The sequence below is a fragment of the Schistocerca americana genome, chromosome 6, assembly GCF_021461395.2.
Source record: "Schistocerca americana isolate TAMUIC-IGC-003095 chromosome 6, iqSchAmer2.1, whole genome shotgun sequence".
NCBI lineage: Eukaryota > Metazoa > Arthropoda > Insecta > Orthoptera > Acrididae > Schistocerca > Schistocerca americana.
The window spans coordinates 250,188,191-250,207,855 of NC_060124.1; the positions used below are offsets into that span (position 1 = coordinate 250,188,191).

At 40.9% G+C, this 19,665-nt stretch overlaps 1 protein-coding gene across 1 annotated transcript; it reads left to right on the forward strand.

Moving 5' to 3' along the window:
- The first annotated feature begins 3,181 nt into the window (after positions 1-3,181).
- Positions 3,182-4,228, forward strand: LOC124620076 (citron Rho-interacting kinase-like). Its single transcript, XM_047146742.1, has one exon. It carries the CDS (start codon positions 3,182-3,184, stop codon positions 4,226-4,228), a length of 1,047 nt encoding a protein of 348 aa, XP_047002698.1.
- The last annotated feature ends 15,437 nt before the right edge of the window (positions 4,229-19,665 follow it).

A 19,665-nucleotide genomic window follows, 5' to 3' on the forward strand; every position in this document is an offset into this window, starting at 1 on the left:
ATTATTAAACCCACTCCTGCATTACCCCTATTTGATTTTGTATTTATAACACTGTATTCACCCGACCAAAAGTCTTGCTCCTCCTGCCACCAAACTTCACTAATTCCCACTATATCTAACTTGAACATATCCATTTCCCTTTTTAAATTTTCTAACCTACCTGCCCGATTATGGGATCTGACATTCCACACTCCGATCCATAGAACGCCAGTTTTCTTTCTCCTGATAATGATGTCCTCCTTTGTAGTCCCCGCCAGGAGATCCGAATGGGGGACTATTTTACCTCCGGAATATTTTACCCAAGAGGACGCCATCATCATTTAACCATACAGTAAAGCTGCATGTGCTCGGGAAAAATTACGACTGTAGTTTCCCCTTGCTTTCAGCCGTTCGCAGTACCAGCACAGCAAGACGTTTTGGTTAGTGTTACAAGGCCAGATCAGTCAATCATCCAGACTGTTGGCCCTGCAACTACTGAAAAGGCTGCTGCCCCTCTTCAGGAACCACACGTTTGTCTGGCCTCTCAACAGATGCCCCTCCATTGCGGTTGCACCTACCGTGTGGCCATCTGTATCGCTGAGGCATGCAAGCCTCCCCATCAACGGCAAGGTCCATGGTTCATGGAGGAAGAATATGCCATAGTCAACATCAATATCTACTCAATTACTCTGCAATTCACATTTAAGTGCCTTGCTGAGTGTTCATCAAACCACCTTCAAGCTACTGATCTACCTTTCCAGTCTTGAACAGTGTATCGGAAAAAAAACACTTAATCTTTCTGTGGGAGCCCTGACTTCTCTTATTTTATGATGATGATCATTTGTCCCTATGTAGATGGGTGCCAACAAAATATATTCACTTATCATATCTGCGACACTCTCTTCCTTATTTTGTGATAATACAAAACAAGCCGCCCTTCTGTGGACTTTCTCTATGTCCTCCATCAATCCTATCTGATACATATACCACATTGAACACCAGTACTCCACAAGAGGGCAGACTAGTGTAGTGTAAGCAGTCTCTATGGTAGACCTGGTGCATTTTCTTAGTGTTCTGTCAATAAATTGCAGTCTTTTGTTTACTTTCCCACAACAGCCAGTCAGGCAGCAGTAACTGGCCGAGACAGAAGCAGCAATAGGGGAGTAACTGATTTTGTGAATTTTATGAGTTCCTAACCAGGAGTAAATTGTATGATTTCATCTGCATTCCTTAATAGTTACATTTTTGAGTTTATATGTGTTAATTTAATATCTAATAGACACAGTTCTCATGTTTTCGTTTGCATCAAAAGTAAACAGATTTTGTGACATATTATAAGTTACTAACCAAGAGCGAATTATTTAATCTCATCTGAGTGCTTTGGTAGTTCAGTTTTCGTATCTCTGCATATTAATCTAATTTATTAGACACAGTTCCTGCGTTTTCATCAGGGTCTACAAGAGAGTTCTGTAGCTCGAGCCGATAGTCGTTAGTTTCTTGGTTTTGTAAGGTAGTGATCATTTGTTGGTGTTAGTCACCAGTCAGGTAGCAGCAACCAGCTAAGACAGAAGCAGCAACAGGGAAGTAATAGATTTTGTGACTTTTACGAGTTCCTAACAAGGACTGAAATGTATAATTTCTTCTGTGTGCTTTGATAGTTTAGTTTCTTGAGTTTCTGCATGTTAATTTAATATCTAACTGACACAGTTCTAGCAAATTCGTTTGTACCACAAGTAAACCAAGTTTGCGATATATTACAAGTTCCTAGTCAGGAGTGAATTGTTTAGTCTCATTTGAGTGCTTCAGTAGTTCACTTTCTGAATCTCTGCATATTAATCTAATTTATTAGACATAGTTCTTGCATTTTCATCAGCACCTACAGTAGAGTTCCACGGCATGTGCTGATGGTCCATTTGCCTGGGTTGTGTAGTTATCCATGGTCTTTAGTATGGATAGGGACTGTGATTGTTGAGTGCGGATGCGAGCCAAGTTGGTGACACTTCTCTCTCAGCTCCATGCTGTTGTAATGTCTCTTGCAGCGGTCTCTACGCGATATTTTCAGAAATTTTATAAATTATATAACTCAGTACATACCTCGAAATATCTCTTCTTATCTTACCAATTATCAATGCAAAGTAGTTTCAAGCCCAATTATTCCTTGGAGCGTCCATTTACTCCATGGAATAGCTTCTCTGCTATCTATGTTTTCTCTTACGAAAAGAACAAAGGCCTTCCTGCTGATTAGTCGTGAAAGAAGGAGGATGTATATGTATGTATTGTTGAGCTAGTCGCCATCTTGATGAGAGTCTGTATGAGAAGGAATTTAATACACGAACTAAACTAAAGTAAGTGTGTTCACGTATTATTTAACTGATTATTATCGACAGTGTCTGCTTACTACGTTGTGTTGCACAGGATCAGTGGGGAACATCTGATTTACACTGGACGAACCTGCCGTTTTGTATGCTCAAGATATCCAGTTACTTCAAATAAATAGGCTAACACGGTCTTACCAGCAGATCTCTGGTCTTCCCCATGTGATCACCGAAAGTTAATAATTATTACAAATGTTTCCAGGAGATCGACTGACAATTTTCGTCGCACAGAGACTTCGAAATTGCTTCACTGCCTTATGGAATTTAAGTTAAGCTCAATTTAATCAGGATAGAACAGTATTGAACTGTGTGAATGTGATAAGCCTGCTTTGTGAATGAAAATTCCCTTAACATACACATGTTTTTACTAACCTGATCAGTGAAGCTAAATCAGGCCGGTGCGAGAGAGGTTTTTAAATTTTAGATCCCACACACAAAAAAATTTTAAATTTGGCGACCGTGACAGGACACATTTTTGAGCATTACTTGAACATTGTGCGAATTTTATGTTGCATGTGCATGAGGGAAAAGAAGACGAGGCCTGTTCCAGAAGTCACAATTTCGCCACAACCTACAAGAACGTCGTTCCGGCCAGACAATATAAAAGTAAATTTTTGTAGATAGAAATTTAGAATAACTATTTAAATGTCTATCGGTTTGAATCAGATTGATTAAGTGAATGTTGGGTTGAACTTTAGACAGGAAGTGTTTATTATAAGTGAGTATTATGCAAAGTTTAGGTCAGTGACAATATTAACTCAGATGCGAGTGACTTTATATATTTGTTGTTCTGTGTATTAATGGTTCTTACTAGGGTGGCTTATAAAATGGCAATGCAACAGCAGAGCGAATCACAACAGCCCTCAGCTGTTTCTGAGGTTAGTGAAACATTAGACGCTAGCTTAACTGACGTAGTGCCTAGCGGCAGCATCAGTCAGGCCCCACAACAAAGCTTAAGTGTTTTGATGTCATCTGAGCAGGACGAAATAAACCCATTGACTGTAATCATGCAGCAGTTAACACTGTTAGCCAAAAATGTAACAGACTTAACTAAAGCGCAAATAGAGACTAAAAGGGAATTGAATGAACAATTAGCAGCCAATCAAGTGAAAGTCCAGGAGCAATTAGAAGCTAATCAAGTGGAATTAAATAATAAATTAGTAGAAAGTTTTCAGAAACTTGATGATAAATTAAATAAAACTGCGGAAGAATTGAAAATTCAGAATGAAAAGACAGAATTACAATTAGCTCCTCAAATTGAGCAAGTCACTCAGCAGTGTAATGAAAATGCGAAGAAGTTATGCCTAGAGCTAACCGAGTATGTTGCTACTAAGCTTGATACTATTAAAGAGCAGGTCGAGTCAATCCCACAGATAGTTCAAGCACAAGAACAGATCCAATGTTCTATGGCGGTAATTCCGGTATTAGTTGAAGTTCAAGATGAATTAAAGCAACAAGTAAATGAGATGTCAGCAGATATGCAGGATTTGAGACAATCACAAGACAAGATCCCGAAAGACATCCAAAATTTGGATAAATCCATAAATAACATAAAGAAGAGACAAGACGAGGTTGATCATAAGGTAAACATCCTTGCGGGAAAATTCTCGCAGTTAAGTCTGGAAAGGCAAAGCATTTCTTCAGACAATACTGAACATACGGTCAGAGCAGCTATACAATTTATGACCGTGAGTTCTAAAGAAAATTTATTTAATAAAGGTTTTCGAGAAGCCAGAGAACAACTGGGCAAAGAACTTAAACAATGGAAAGAAAACATTGAGAGATCTTTAAATCTATCTCAAGAAGATTTGTGTTCCATGCAAGGAAATGAACCCATAACAAAATCTATCAATCAAGCTACATTATTTAACTGATCAAGTACAGACAGGGACATTAATGCACACGTCCGTTTTTGCAATCAACATCAATCACAACACTATGAGGGTAGTCACAATGAATGTAATTGTAAAAGCAATACTGAGGAGAAAATGCTGAAACAACATCAATTGCAGATATACAACCCAGACAAGAAAAATGTTCATCCCGTAGTGTTTATAAGAAGTTTTAGGGGAGTACTACCAAAAAATTGGAGTGAGTGGCAAAAGGTTAGTTTTGTGACCGGTTATATTCAGCGGTCAGGAGCTATATGGGCATCTGATATGATATCAACTTGGGACACACATGAAGATTTTGAACGAGCATTTTTATCCAAATACTGGTCCGAAGGAGTACAAGAACGATTAAGGCAGGAGGTATTATACCCGGAACCTTTTTCCTTTTCAAGTGGGTCTTTAAAGAAATACTTTGAGAAATATATAAACAAATCGTGGTATTGGGATAAGCCTATGCCTCTACAAGACGTGATTGGCATATTAAAATCTCGACTTCCGGCCAGAAATAGAATGCTGTATATTAATGAGCATGACCTTGACTCTTTCATGACTACGCTTGACACTATAGATACGATCGAGGAAGATGAACATCAGCCAAGACAACCGGTTATGCAGAGGAGAGCGATTGAGGCGCCAAACGCAAACTGGAACGGAAACGGGTTTAATAATTATTATACTAGCAATAGTCAGAGATTCAACGGAAACAATTGCAACAGAAATGGAAATTTCAATAACAGTGCTGCGAGGGGCAGATTCAGAGACAATCAAACAGGTCGCAGATACAACCCAATGTTTCGAAATGCAAGAGATTATCAGAACCAGCAGTTTTCAAATAATAATAATAATGCATACAGAAATTCTGACCCTCGATTTGAAGCAAATAACACAACCAGTCATCAACAACAACCAGTCATCAACAACAACCAGTCATAACAGAAGTAGTAGATGATTCAAGAGGAAATAATAATCGACATACTGAAGGGGGCCGCTTTATGCTCCATAAAGTCGGCCGGGGAATACAAAAGGGGCAAACCTGTTTTTAACTAAATTAATTCCATGGCAATGTTGAGATATAACGAAGGGAATTAATGACAGATGAATTGACGAGAGACTTAAGAGACCTGTGTAGTCGATGATAAAAGGGTTCCTGTGTCTGAGATCATCACAGAAGTGGGAGGAATTTTAACCAATGCTGTATTGGACACAACTTCATCTACAGACGTAGTATCTGGAACTTTGTTTCGCAGAATTAGTAAAATTAAGAAAATCTCTGTCCTAACACTACAAAATTGCCGAGTTATAGGTGCAGTGGGAGCAAAATCGCGGAATGTCAAGATACAAACGCTTATAGAGATAAAATTGGGAAATGTAGCTAAACAATGCACATTCCTCGTAGTGGAAAAGTTGTTAGAAGATTGTATTCTTGGCATTGGAACTTTGCAAGCCTGCAATTGCAAGTTGAACTTGGTAGAAGGAAAGGTGCATTTTAAAATCGAAGCTCAATTTGTTACACTGATCTTACTGAGATAGGAGGCAGTGTATGAGCGATATTTCCGTGGTGCTGCTGTGCAGCTGATTTGTGCTGAAAATAATAATATGTACCGACTACCAATCAAGTCAATTCAAGTAGAGGATTTCAGACAAACAGTCGAACAGAAGATTGCTGAGACAGATTGCCTAACAGATAGTCAGAGGGAACAATTATTCAATATATTAATAGAATATGAGTCAGTTTTCGATGAAAAGCCCAGAATTATTAGAGGATATGTTTGTATATTACAGATTAAGCCCCATAAGACATTTTGCCGCACACACTATCCCATTCCCTGGCGATTAAAACAACCAGTTCAGGAAGAGATACAAAAAATATTAAACTGGAATCTTATTGAACCGTCGAACAGCCCATATTGTTCTCCGTTGCTTGTTGTGCCAAAGCCAGGAGGAAAAGTTTGATTGGTATTAGATGCAAGCGAAATTAACAAAATTATAGTACCTGTGCGCACACATCCGGAGAACATCGATCAGTTAATACAGAAATTTCAAGATGTATCCTATTTAACCAGTATTGATTTGAGAAGTTCGTTCTGGCAAGTCCAGTTAGACAAGGACTCAAGAAAATATACTGCTTTTATATATGGAGGGAGAAGCTATCAGTTCAAGGTCGTTCCGTTTGGTCTCAATATCAGCTCTGGAGTTTTTATTTCTGCGTTGCACTATACCCTAGGACCAGAACTACGTAGTCGAATAACAATTTTTGTGGACGATCTATTAATTGCCTCTAAAACTTGGGAGGAACATGTACAACTTATTAGGAGGATTTTTGCTGTGTTCAAACAAACTGGTATAACTGCAAATCTAAAAAAATCCCAATTTTCTCTACAGAGAATTAAATTCTTAGGACATATGATTAATGCAAAAGGCATTCTTCCAACAGAAGCGAAGATTAGTGCAATAAAAAATTTTCCAACTCCAAGAAACAGAAGACAAATGAAAGGCTTTATAGGCTTGGCTTCATTTTTTCGTCGATTTATTAAAACTCAAGCAATGAACTCTGAAGCACTAAACCAGCTCCTGAGGAAAGATGTACCACGGCAATGGTCTAATGATTGTGAAAAGGCTTTTTGTGAAATTAAGGATCAACTGATAAATGCTCCATTATTATACCACCCTGATATGAATGTTGGATTCTATTTAGCCACTGATTCATCAGATGTGGGATTAGGATCTTGTTTATTTCAAATTAGGTACATCGATGGTGTAAAAACCTTTTGTCCAATTACAATTGCTAGCAGAGTTTTATCCACCTGTGAAAGAGCATACACCACTACGGAATTGGAAGCTTTAGCAGTTATTTGGTCTTTGAAAAGGTTTAATTATTATGTATATGGCTCAAGGATAGCCATTTACTGTGACCACCAATCACTAGCCTTTTTACAAACTTGTAAGTTGCTGCATCCTCGCTTGTCAAGGTGGACACTGGCACTGCAAGAATATCAGTTTCAAATTATTCATGTAGCTGGAAAAAAAAAAAAATATAGCTGACGCGTTGTCAAGATCTCCAGAAGGAATAACACCTGAACTGGATGTAAATAATAAGGCAGAATTTCCAGTGCTTCTTCTTCAAGAAAATAATTACAAGTTATATTATATTCATTTATGTAAGACAATGGCTCAGCTTCAGAAGAAGGATCGACGATGGAATGCTATAATACCACAATTCAATCAACAAAATCCTATGGTCAATTTGGAATACTACCGGCTTGTGAATAATATTTTATTTTTTAAATCTGGGAAGGCTGAGAATCCAAAGTGGTGTGTCTGCATACCCGAAGAATATGAAGAACGATTAATTTGGTTTACACATTTGACCTGGGGTCATGTTGGTGTTGTAAAGTGTGCTAATAAGATTAGATATTATTGTTACTTCCCAAAATAAGGCGAAAAGTGCACAAAGTCATGCATAAATGTGTTCTCTGTCAAAAGGCTAAGCTGGACAACAAGGGAAATAAAATTGCGCTTCACTCAATAATACCTGAAGCACCAAGATCACTTATATCATGTGATATTTGTGGACCACTTCCTAGAGCCAGAGGTGGTGTTAAGTACATTATTGGATTCTGTGATGTGTTTACAAAATATGTTAAACTATATCCTATAAAGTCAGCAACTGCAAGAGCTGCCGCAGTAAAGTTTGTAAATGACTACATTCCTCATGCAGGGATTCCAAAATCTATAATCTCTGACAATGCGAAGATATTTACTGGATATTTATGGAGAAAATTAGTATCACAACTAGGAATAAAACAGATATTTACATCTTGCTATCATCCACAAGGGAATTTAATTGAACGGGTTTTTCGAGAACTAAACAGATTCATGAGAACGTACTGTCATGATAAACAAACTACCTGGATAAACTATTTGACCGAGTTTGAGCAGATTTATAATAATTTACCTCATAGTTCTACAAACTTTACCCTGAATGAACTGATGTTCAGAGATAACGAAAGAAACTTTTGGGTAGATAACTTGCCTAAACTCGAGGACACCAAAATGTCATGGGAAGAAAAAATTTTCAACACTCTCATTAATATTACAGAGAAAGCAAGACAGCGAAAGGAAATCCATGACAGAAACATCAAACGGTTTCAGACTTTCAATATCAGACAGAAAATTCTTTTAAGAAGACGCATCAAGTCATCAAGGTTGAAGAAGACCATCAGAAAATGGAGTCTAATTTATACAGGTCCATATATAATACACTCCTGGAAATGGAAAAAAGAACACATTGACACGGGTGTGTCAGACCCACCATACTTGCTCCGGACACTGCGAGAGGGCTGTACAAGCAATGATCACACGCACGGCACAGCGGACACACCAGGAACCGCGGTTTTGGCCATCGAATGGCGCTAGGTGCGCAGCATTTGTGCACCGCCGCCGTCAGTGTCAGCCAGTTTGCCGTGGCATACGGAGCTCCATCGCAGTCTTTAACACTGGTAGCATGCCGCGACAGCGTGGACTTGAACCGTATGTGCAATTGACGGACTTTGAGCGAGGGTGTATAGTGGGCATGCGGGAGGCCGGGTGGACGTACCGCCGAATTGCTCAACACGTGGGGCGTGAGGTCTCCACAGTACATCGATGTTGTCACCAGTGGTCGGCGGAAGGTGCACGTGCCCGTCGACCTGGGACCGGACCGCAGCTACACACGGATGCACGCCAAGACCGTAGGATCCTACGCAGTGCCGTAGTGGACCGCACCGCCACTTCCCAGCAAATTAGGGACACTGTTGCTCCTGGGGTATCGGCGAGGACCATTCGCAACCATCTCCATGAAGCTGGGCTACGGTCCCGCACACCGTTAGGCCGTCTTCCGCTCACGCCCCAACATCGTGCAGCCCGCCTCCAGTGGTGTCGCGACAGGCGTGAATGGAGGGACGAATGGAGACGTGTCGTCTTCAGTGATGAGAGTCGCTTCTGCCTTGGTGCCAATGATGGTCGTATGTGTGTTTGGCGCCGTGCAGGTGAGCGCCACAATCAGGACTGCATACGACCGAGGCACACAGGGCCAACACCCGGCATCATGGTGTGGGGAGCGATCTCCTACACTGTCCGTACACCACTGGTGATTGTCGAGGGGACACTGAATAGTGCACGGTACACCCAAACCGTCATCGAACCCATCATTCTACCATTCCTAGACCGGCAAGGGAACTTGCTGTTCCAACAGCACAATGCACGTCCGCATGTATCCCGTGCCACCCAACATGCTCTAGAAGGTGCAAGTCAACTACCCTGGCCAGCAAGATCTCCGGATCTGTCCCCCATTGAGCATGTTTGGGACTGGATGAAGCGTCGTCTCACGCGGTCTGCACGTCCAGCACGAACGCTGGTCCAACTGAGGCGCCAGGTGGAAATGGCATGGCAAGCCGTTCCACAGGACTACATCCAGCATCTCTACGATCGTCTCCATGGGAGAATAGCAGCCTGCATTGCTGCGAAAGGTGGATATACACTGTACTAGTGCCGACATTGTGCATGCTCTGTTGCCTGTGTCTATGTGCCTGTGGTTCTGTCAGTGTGATCATGTGATGTATCTGACCCCAGGAATGTGTCAATAAAGTTTCCCCTTCCTGGGACAATGAATTCACGGTGTTCTTATTTCAATTTCCAGGAGTGTAGTTGATATACCGAATCCTGGTGCGTATTTATTAGCATATCCGGATTCTGGAAGAATAAGAGGATTATTTCCCCATGATGACCTAAAGAGGTACTTTTAAGGAAAATGTTTCAAATTAAATGAAAAGTCTGTATGAAGTATTGAAGTGCGAAGTACAGTATGCTTCAGCTACTGTGATAGGTTAAATGACAGCATGCCAAGCATCTGTGATAGTTTAATGAACAGTAAGCAATTGCTTCTGTGATAGTATAGGAATATTTAGAAAAGTAAGTGGAACTGTAGCTATTGCTGCTGTGAAGACTTACGGATTATCTGTCTACACGATGATCACCAAAGAAGCTTGTGCATGTGAAATAATATACATTCAGCGAGTGTTAATCTCCAGTGAGAATAAGTTTACTGAAACTATATGATCGAATACGGCGCAGTTCACAGGAGAACAAATGAACCGCGTTAGGAAATTAGAATCGATTGCTACTCTCCACAGATATAAAGACTCACTGGTTTTTTCTTTTTTTTTTTGGCGCGAGCTAAATTCTATTCAAGAGAATTTAATTAACTAGCTTAGTGTGTGTTTATAAAATTAGAGTTAATAAGAAAGTTCTTCATTGAATTTATAATAATGTGTCATTTTCCAGTTGGATTTGTTTATTGTTATATTGCATTCATACATGTTCATGGGGAAAATGCCGCAATCGGAGTATAAAAGAGCAAAATTTCATCGTCAATCAATAATAACAAAAATTAATTTCAGATGGAGAGGTCATGCAGCAAGACATAATTAAACTTTCTCTTTCAGTAAAATTTCATTTTAATCATGTATGAGTAAGATATAATTTTTTTTGGAAATTGTCTCAAATAATAAAGTTTTTAACATTCTGACATGCTATCCACATTTGTACTTGAAACCAAATTAGGAAAGATTCAGATCTACTTCCACCGGGAAAAGCCAACGAAAAAAAAAAATAAAAATAAATAAATAAATAATTAAAATCAGGATTAAAACCTTTCGGCTTACTCAAGAAGATGGATGAAATTATCCATGTTTTCAAAATGGTTTTCCGATCTGGAGTTGTGATATTGTGCAACTACAGTATCGATTAAGACACCTAGGTGTGGAAAGTATAAGACGAATGGATTTTCCCATTCCTCAGATGGAAGACTGGATGGATCAGGTCCATATTTGAGTTCAAAATGAATCTGGAGAAATTCGACTAACCCTTCTCTTCCAGGAATCTTAAATAGTTGACCATTCCTTAGACGAATTTCGATTGTTTCATGCCACAATCCTGAGTACCTGTTCCTGAGGTTCCTTCTGGTCTCTCAAATCTGTTACATCTCCTGTCCGGTACGCCAATGCGACGCCTGTCCTCAGTGCCGTGTCCCATGTTCCTGTTCGATCAGTTTCACCGCAGTTCAGCAAGACATCGATGAAGAAAATTTTTCAGAAGATTGTAAAAAATTTGCATGTGTAAAGTTTTTTTTTTTTTTTTTTTTTTTTCTATGAGGCAGATTTTATCTTTCCTATTAATTCTAGAATATCTCTCAAATTTCTAAATTATTCTGTCTTTCCTATCATCTGTGATACCTAGTTGGGGTCTAAGCCTCCAGGTTTTCCCTGTGAAGGCCAGTTCCTGAATAGGTAGACCTGGTTAAAAAACTATATAAGTCCATCTTCCCTGGTTGTGTACGTGGGATGTGGGTATGCCCCAGTACACGTGAAAGCAACAACTAGGTACCTAGGTAATAAAGATACCGAATCTCTTTCAATTCTTGTAATCAAAAAAATCTTAGTAACTTCTTAAAATTTATAGGAACATATGTTCCACAAATTCTAACGAGTTAGCTAAGCCAATAGTTAGCTCGCAAAGTGGATACATATCAACTTTGCTCGCTGCGAGGGGCGATGTAATGTCTCTTGCAGCGGTCTCTACGCGATATTTTCAGAAATTTTATAAATTATATAACTCAGTACATATCTCGAAATATCTCTTCTTATCTTACCAATTATCAATGCAAAGTAGTTTCAAGCCCAATTATTCCTTGGAGCGTCCATTTACTCCATGGAATAGCTTCTCTGCTATCTATGTTTTCTCTTATGAAAAGAATAAAGGTCTTCTTGCTGATTAGTCGTGATAGAAGGAGGATGTATATGTATGTATTGTTGAGCTAGTCGCCATCTTGATGAGAGTCTGTATGAGAAGGAATTTAATACACGAACTAAACTAAATAAGTGTGTTCGCGTATTATTTAACTGATTATTATTGACAGTGTCTGCTTACTACGCTGTGTTGCACGGGATCAGTGGGGAAAGTCTGATTTACACTGGACGAACCTGCCGTTTTGTATGCTCAAGATATCCAGTTACTTCAAATAAATAGGCTAACACGGTCTTACCAGCAGATCTCCGGTCTTCCCCATGTGATCACCGAAAGTTAATAATTATTACAAATGTTTCCAGGAGATCGACTGACAATTTTTGTCTCACCGGGACTTCGAAATTGCTTCACTGCCTTATGGAATTTAAGTTAAGCTCAACTTAATCAGGATAGAACAGTATTGAACTGTGTGAATGTGATAAGCCTGCTTTGTGAATGAAAATTCCCTTAACATATGCATGTTTTTACTATCCTGATCAGTGAAGCTAAATCAGGCCGGTGTGAGAGAGGTTTTAAATTTTAGATCCCACACACAAAAAAATATTAAACTGTGATGGCTTCCTTTACATATCTTGAAGCTGCAGTGGATGGGCAACACTGTTGAGGGCCAGCCGTGGGGATCTAACAGACATCCAGCATGTCCGAGTCCTCCGATCAGTCCTCACCAGTGGCAAGCCCAGTTACTGCTCACACTGAGGTTGAACCCTCACCTGTGGTTGAGTGGAAGGTCAGCTCAGAGCATGGCAGTCAGCAAAGGCCTCCCCCAGTTAATCTGACAAACAGCTTCCAGGTGCTGTCTGTGGCTGAGACTGTCACTCAGTGAGATGCCATTGCCCATCCTGTTTCAGAGGAAACCACTCAGCCTGCAAGATCCAGGCAACCACAGAGAGTGGGATTATTGATAATTGGGAGCTCCAATGTTAGGCGCATTATGGGCTCCTTAGGAATATGGCTGCCAAGAGCGGAAAGAAAGACAATGTGCACTCCATGTGCACACCTGGTAGAGTCATTCCATACGTGGAACAGGTCCTTTTGGATGCCATGAAGAGCACAGGGTGCAGCAAACTAAAGGTGGTGACTCACATGGTACCAATGACATGTTTCACTTTGGATCAGATGAGATTCTAATTTCAAGTGCCTAACAGAAGTGGTAAGGGCTGCCAGTCTTGCTTGTGAGATGGAAAGGAGAGCTGAGCATTTGCGGCATAGTCAACAGGAACAATTGCGGACCTCTGGTACAAAGAAAAATGGAGCATCTGAATCACAGACTCAGATGGTTCTGCCACCGTGTAGGATGCAGTTTCCTCGACTTGCACCATTGGGTGATTTGTTCAAATGGCTCTGAGCACTATGCGACTTAACTTCTGAGGTCATCAGTCGCCTAGAACTTAGAACTAATTAAACCTAACTAACCTAAGGACATCACACACATCCATGCCCGAGGCAGGATTCGAACCTGCAACCGTAGCGGTCGCTCGGTTCCAGACTGTAGTGCCTAGAACCGCACGGCCACTCCAGCTGGCTTGGGTGGTTGGGTTTGGGGTTGTGCTGAATAGGTTAGGAGTCCACTACATGCAGTAGGCGGCTACACAGGTATCAGGGGCTGTGTGGCGTGGACTGGGCAGTTTTTTAGGTTAGAGCGTCTTGGGAAAACACAAGAGGGGCTTCAGTCTCAAAGGGTGGAGGTTGAACACAGGAATAACATAAATACATGAACCATCAGTATAACATTTGTAAATTGTTGTAGCTGTGTTGGGAAAGTACCAGAGATCCAAGCGCTAATGGAAAGCACTGACACTCAAATCGATATAGGCACTAAGAGCTGGCTAAAGTCAGAGATAAGTTCGGCAGAAACTTCTGCAAAGAACCTAATGGTATTCTGAAATGATAGGCCAAACACAGTTGGTGGTGGCGTGTTTGTTGCTGTTAGTAGTTTAGCTTGTCGCGAAATTGAAGTAGATAGTTCCTGTGAGTCAGTATGGACACAGGTCACTCTTGGCAACTGGAATAACATAATAATTGGATCCTTTTAGTGACCTCCCAATTCAAATGAAACAATTGCTGAAAGGTTCATTGAAAACTTGAGTTTGGTTTCAAACACGTACTCAACTCACACAATTATAGTTGGTATTGACTTGAACTTATCCACAATATGTTGGTGAAAATACATATTTAATTCTGAAGGTATGCATAAACCATCATCTGAAAATATGCTAAACACATTATCTCAAAATTATTTCAAGCAGTTAGTTCATGAGCCCACACAAATAGTAAATGGTTGTGAAAACACACTTGAAGTCTTACCAACAAATAACCCTGAGTTAATAATGAGCATCAAAATGGATAGATAGATTAGTGAATGCAGGGTTGTCTAGTGAGATTGAATATTGTAACCCCAAAATAGTATCGGCAGCAACTGACATATTTATACCAAATAAATTAACAAACAATGGAGCTGATCCTCCTTGGTACACAAAACGGACCGGAACACTTTTGCAGAAACAATGAAAAAAACATGGCAAATTTAAATGGACACAAAACCTCCAAGACTGGCAATCTTTATAGAAGATCGAAATTTAGTGTGGACTTGAATGGATGATGCTTCTAATAGTTTCCACAATGAAACTTTGTCACAAAACCTGAGAGAAAGACCAAAGAGATTCTGGTCGTATGTGAAGTATGCCAGCAGCAAGACACAATCAATGTCTTCTCTGCATGATAGCAATGGAAATACTATTGACAACAGTGCTGCCAAAGCAGAGTTACAAAACACAGCCTCCATTCCCCAAAGAAGACAAAGTAAATATTCCAGAATTCGAATCAAGAACAGCTGCCAACATGATTAATGTAGAAGCACATATCATCTGAGTAGTGAATCAACTTAAATCACTTAATAAAAGCACGTCTTCCGGTCCAAATTGTATACCAGTTAGGTTCTTTTCACAGTATGCTGATACAATAGCTTTATATTTAACATTCATATACAACCACTCAACGAAAGATCCATACCCAAAAACTGGAAAGTTGCACACTTCTCACCAATATTCAAGAAAGGTAGTAGGAGTAACCCACTACATTACAGGCCCATATCATTAATGGGGATTTTGGAACATATATTGTGTTTGAACATTATGAACATTATGAATCACCTCAAAGAAAATGATCTACTGGCACACAGTCTCTTGATGGCTCTAGAAAACATCTGTCTTGTGAAACACAAACAGCTCTTTACTCACACAAAGTGCTGAGTGCTACTGACAAGGGATTTCAATCTGATTTCATATTTCTAATTTCCAAAAGGCTTTCAACACTGTACCACACAATTGGAATATTGACTCAGTTATGTGACTGGATTCATGATTTCCTGTCAGAGAGGTCACAGTTCATAGTAACTGACCGAAAGACATTGAGTAAAATAGAAGTAATTTCTGACATTCCCAAAGGTAGTGTTTAGAGGCCCTCTGCTGTAAATTGAAATCATATCTCCTTGACAACTCCTTCTATACAATAGATGAATTCTTGAATAGGAATAAATAAATCTATAAATATAGTATATGCATTTAGTGTCATTTAAGGGAATGGGGTAACCTGCCACCCTACCTAAAACCTCTTTCCTCATTACCTTATCCAGCTTCATCCTGACTCACAACTTCTTCACTTTCGAAGGCCAGACATAACAACAATTAAAGGGAACAGCCATGGGTACCAGGATGGCCCCCTCGCACGTCAGCCTATTCATGGGTCGCTTCGAGGAAGCCTTCTTGGTTACCCAGGCTTGCTAACCCAAAGTTTGGTACAGATTTATTGATGACATCTTCATGATCTGGACTCACAGTGAAGAAGAACTCCAGAATTTCCTCTCCAACCTCAACTCCTTTGGTTCCATCAGATTCACCTGGTCCTACTCCAAATCCCATGCCACTTTCCTTGACGTTGACCTCCATCTGTCCAATGGCCAACTTCACACATCCGTCCACATCAAACCCACCAACAAGCAACAGTACCACCATTATGACAGCTGCCACCCATTACATATCAAACAGTCCCTTCCCTATAGCCTAGGTCTCCGTGGCAAACGAATCTGCTCCAGTACTGAATCCCTGAACCATTACACCAACAACCTGAAAACAGCTTTCGCATCCCGCAACTACCCTCCCGACCTGGTACAGAAGCAAATAACCAGAGCCACTTTCTCATCCCCTCAAACCCAGAACCTCCCACAGAAGAACCCCAAAAGTGCCCCACTTGTGACAGGATACTTTCCGGGACTGGATCAGACACTGAATGTGGCTCTCCAGCAGGGATACAACTTCCTCAAATCCTGCCCTGAAATGAAATCCATCCTTCATGAAATCCTCCCCACTCCACCAAGAGTGTCTTTCCACTGGCCACCTAACCTTCATAACCTCTTGGTTCATCCCTATTAAATCCCCAAACAACCATCCCTACCTTCTGGCTCCTACCCTTGTAATCGCCCCAGGTGTAAAACCTGTTCCATGCACCCTTCCACCACCACCTACTGCAGTCCTGTAACCCGGAAGGTGTACACGATCAAAGGCAGAGCCACGTGATTTACCAACTGACCTGCCTACACTGCGAAGCTTTCTATGTGGGAATGACTAGCAACAAACTGTCCATTCGCATGAATGGACACAGGCAGACAGTGTTTGTTGGTAATGAGGATCACCCTGTGGCTAAACATGCCTTGGTGCACGGCCAGCACGTCTTGGCACAGTGTTACACCGTCCGGGTTATCTGGATACTTCCCACTAACACCAACCTATCAGAACTCCGGAGATGGGAACTTGCCCTTGAATATATCCTCTCTTCCCGTTACCCACCAGGCCTCAACCTCCGCTAATTTCAAGTTGCCACCGCTCATACCTCACCTGTCATTCAACAACATCTTTGCCTCTGTACTTCCGCCTCGACTGACATCTCTGCCGAAATTCTTTGCCTTTACATATGTCTGCTTGTGTCTGTATATGTGTGGGTGGATATGTGTGTGTGTTCACGAGTGTATACCTGTCCTTTTTTCCCCCTAAGGTAAGTCTTTCCGCTCCCGGGATTGGAATGACTCCTTACCCTCTCCCTTAAAACCCACATCCTTTCGTCTTTCCCTCTCCTTCCCTCTTTCCTGATGAAGCAACCTGGGGTTGCGAAAGCTTGAATTTTGTGTGTGTGTGTTTGTTTGTGTGTCTATCAACATGCCAACGCTTTCATTTGGTAAGTTACATCATCTTTGTTTTTAGATATATTTTTCCCACATGGAATGTTTATTTTTATATATATATATATATATATATATATATATAATAGAGGGAAACATTCCACGTGGGAAAAATATATCTAAAAAGAAAGATGATGAAACTTACCAAACAAAAGCGCTGGCAGGTCGATAGACACACAAACAAACACAAACATACACACAAAATTCTAGCTTTCGCAACCAATGGTTGCCTCGTCAGGAAAGAGGGAAGGAGAAGGAAAGACAAAAGGATATGGGTTTTAAGGGAGAGGGTAGGGAGTCATTCCAATCCCGGGAGCGGAAAGACTTACCTTAGGGGGAAAAAAGGACAGGTATACACTCGCACACACACACATATCCATCCACACATACACAGACACAAGCAGACGGGGCGGTTAGTAGACCCGCAACCGAGCGCCTCCCCAGGTGGCGGATAGGGGAATGCCTCCTAGATATAGGTGGTACCGAGGAAATGAAATACTCGGGGCGGACCAAAACTACTAGTAGCGTCTGTTCCCACAGTGGGCGGCTACAAAAGGCGTCTGCTCCACATGTCAGTGGCGGCCTCAACCAACCTCCTGATCTGGAAAGTCAGGTTGTACTCGGCAGCATGCCATACATCCAACTACTAAACATCATGATGGTACAACGAGAAAAATCTCATTACCCCGGGCCCCAGTCAATAGACTGGGATTGTCGTGAGCATCGGATTCCGGGGGCTCACGGACATCATGAGAAGAATCGGAGCTTCTCAAACTCCCTCAAGACCAAACGCAAACACTACATCGGCACACTCAACGTGAACACACTGATGAAGACAGGAAAGATGAAACAACTGACAGACACTCTCGAAAAATTTCAAATCAAAATATGTGCACTGCAAGAAACATGATTCACAGACGAAGACCATTTCAACACGGAGAATTTCAGAATATACAAAGGAAAACCATCGAGACAACTGAAAAACCTAAGGCTTTTTGGCACAGGATTTGCAGTACACAGGTCCATCACGGACAGCATAATCGACTTTTCGTCACCAAACGAAAGAATCAGCACCATCACAGTGAAATCAGCCAATAAATCCTACACAATAATCAACGCACATGCACCAACTAATGACTACAACAGGAAAAACCCGGACGAAATTGATGACTTCTGGACGACAATGGAAGAAACTATCAGAAAAATTCCTGCACATAGAGTCAAAATAATACTGGGAGACTTCAACGCCAAACTCGGAAAAGAAAAGATATACAGACATATCACAGGAAAACATACTCCACACAAGGACACCAACAAAAACGGAAAACATCTGATAGACTTTTGCAAAAGCCACGACCTCGCCATTATGTCAACAAAATTCAAGAAACCAACACGAAAACTTACCACATGGAAATTCCCCAGCGGAAAGCAAGAACTACAAATCGACCACGTAATAGTGCAGAAAGACTCACAAAAAGAAATTTTGAACATAGACACCCGTAAAGGCTACTTCGACTCAGACCACCACCTACTACAGGTCAGGATTCGTCCTTTGCCCAAGAAAAAGCTCCAGAAGAACAAAATTGTTAGACCAGATCCAGAATACGTTACTTTAAACCAGACACAAATATTACACAAAATTAAAATGGAGAAAACGACAGACTGGACACAACTTTCACGAAGAATCCGAGAGGCCATGAAACTAGCACAAGCACCACGAACACGGAAACACCGTTGGTGGAACCACACATGTGACCAAGCTATTGACCAACGAATCAGTGCATGGAAAAAATTTGGTTGCCATAAATCCCAAGAGAATTGGATGAACTTCTTGAAAACACAGAAGCAATCAAGCAAAATCATTCGCAGTGAAAAACGACAGTATGACAAACGGCGACTGACAGAGATCGAATCAGACTTCATGAAGAACAATACAAGAAACTTCTACAGAACGTTCAGAGAAAATATGACTGGATATCAACCACCCAACTTGTGCTTCAGAAGACCGGATGGAACCCTAGAAACCAATACCAAAAACAATTGTGACATTCTGGCAAAGTACTTTGAAAAACTGCTCAACACGGACCCCCCCATGGAAGAAATGATGACAGAAACGAGCACATACAATCCAGATAGTGAACCTCCAACTCTAGAAGAAGTTAAAGAAATAATAAAGTCACTCAAGAATCGTAGAGCACCAGGAGAAGATGGCATCATCGCGGAAATCTGGAAGTTACAAGACCCAGAACTCACCAAAGACATCCACAGGATCTTGGGAGACATCTGGAAGACCATGAAAATTCCTGACGACTGGAAAACTGCCCTGATACACCCACTACACAAAAAA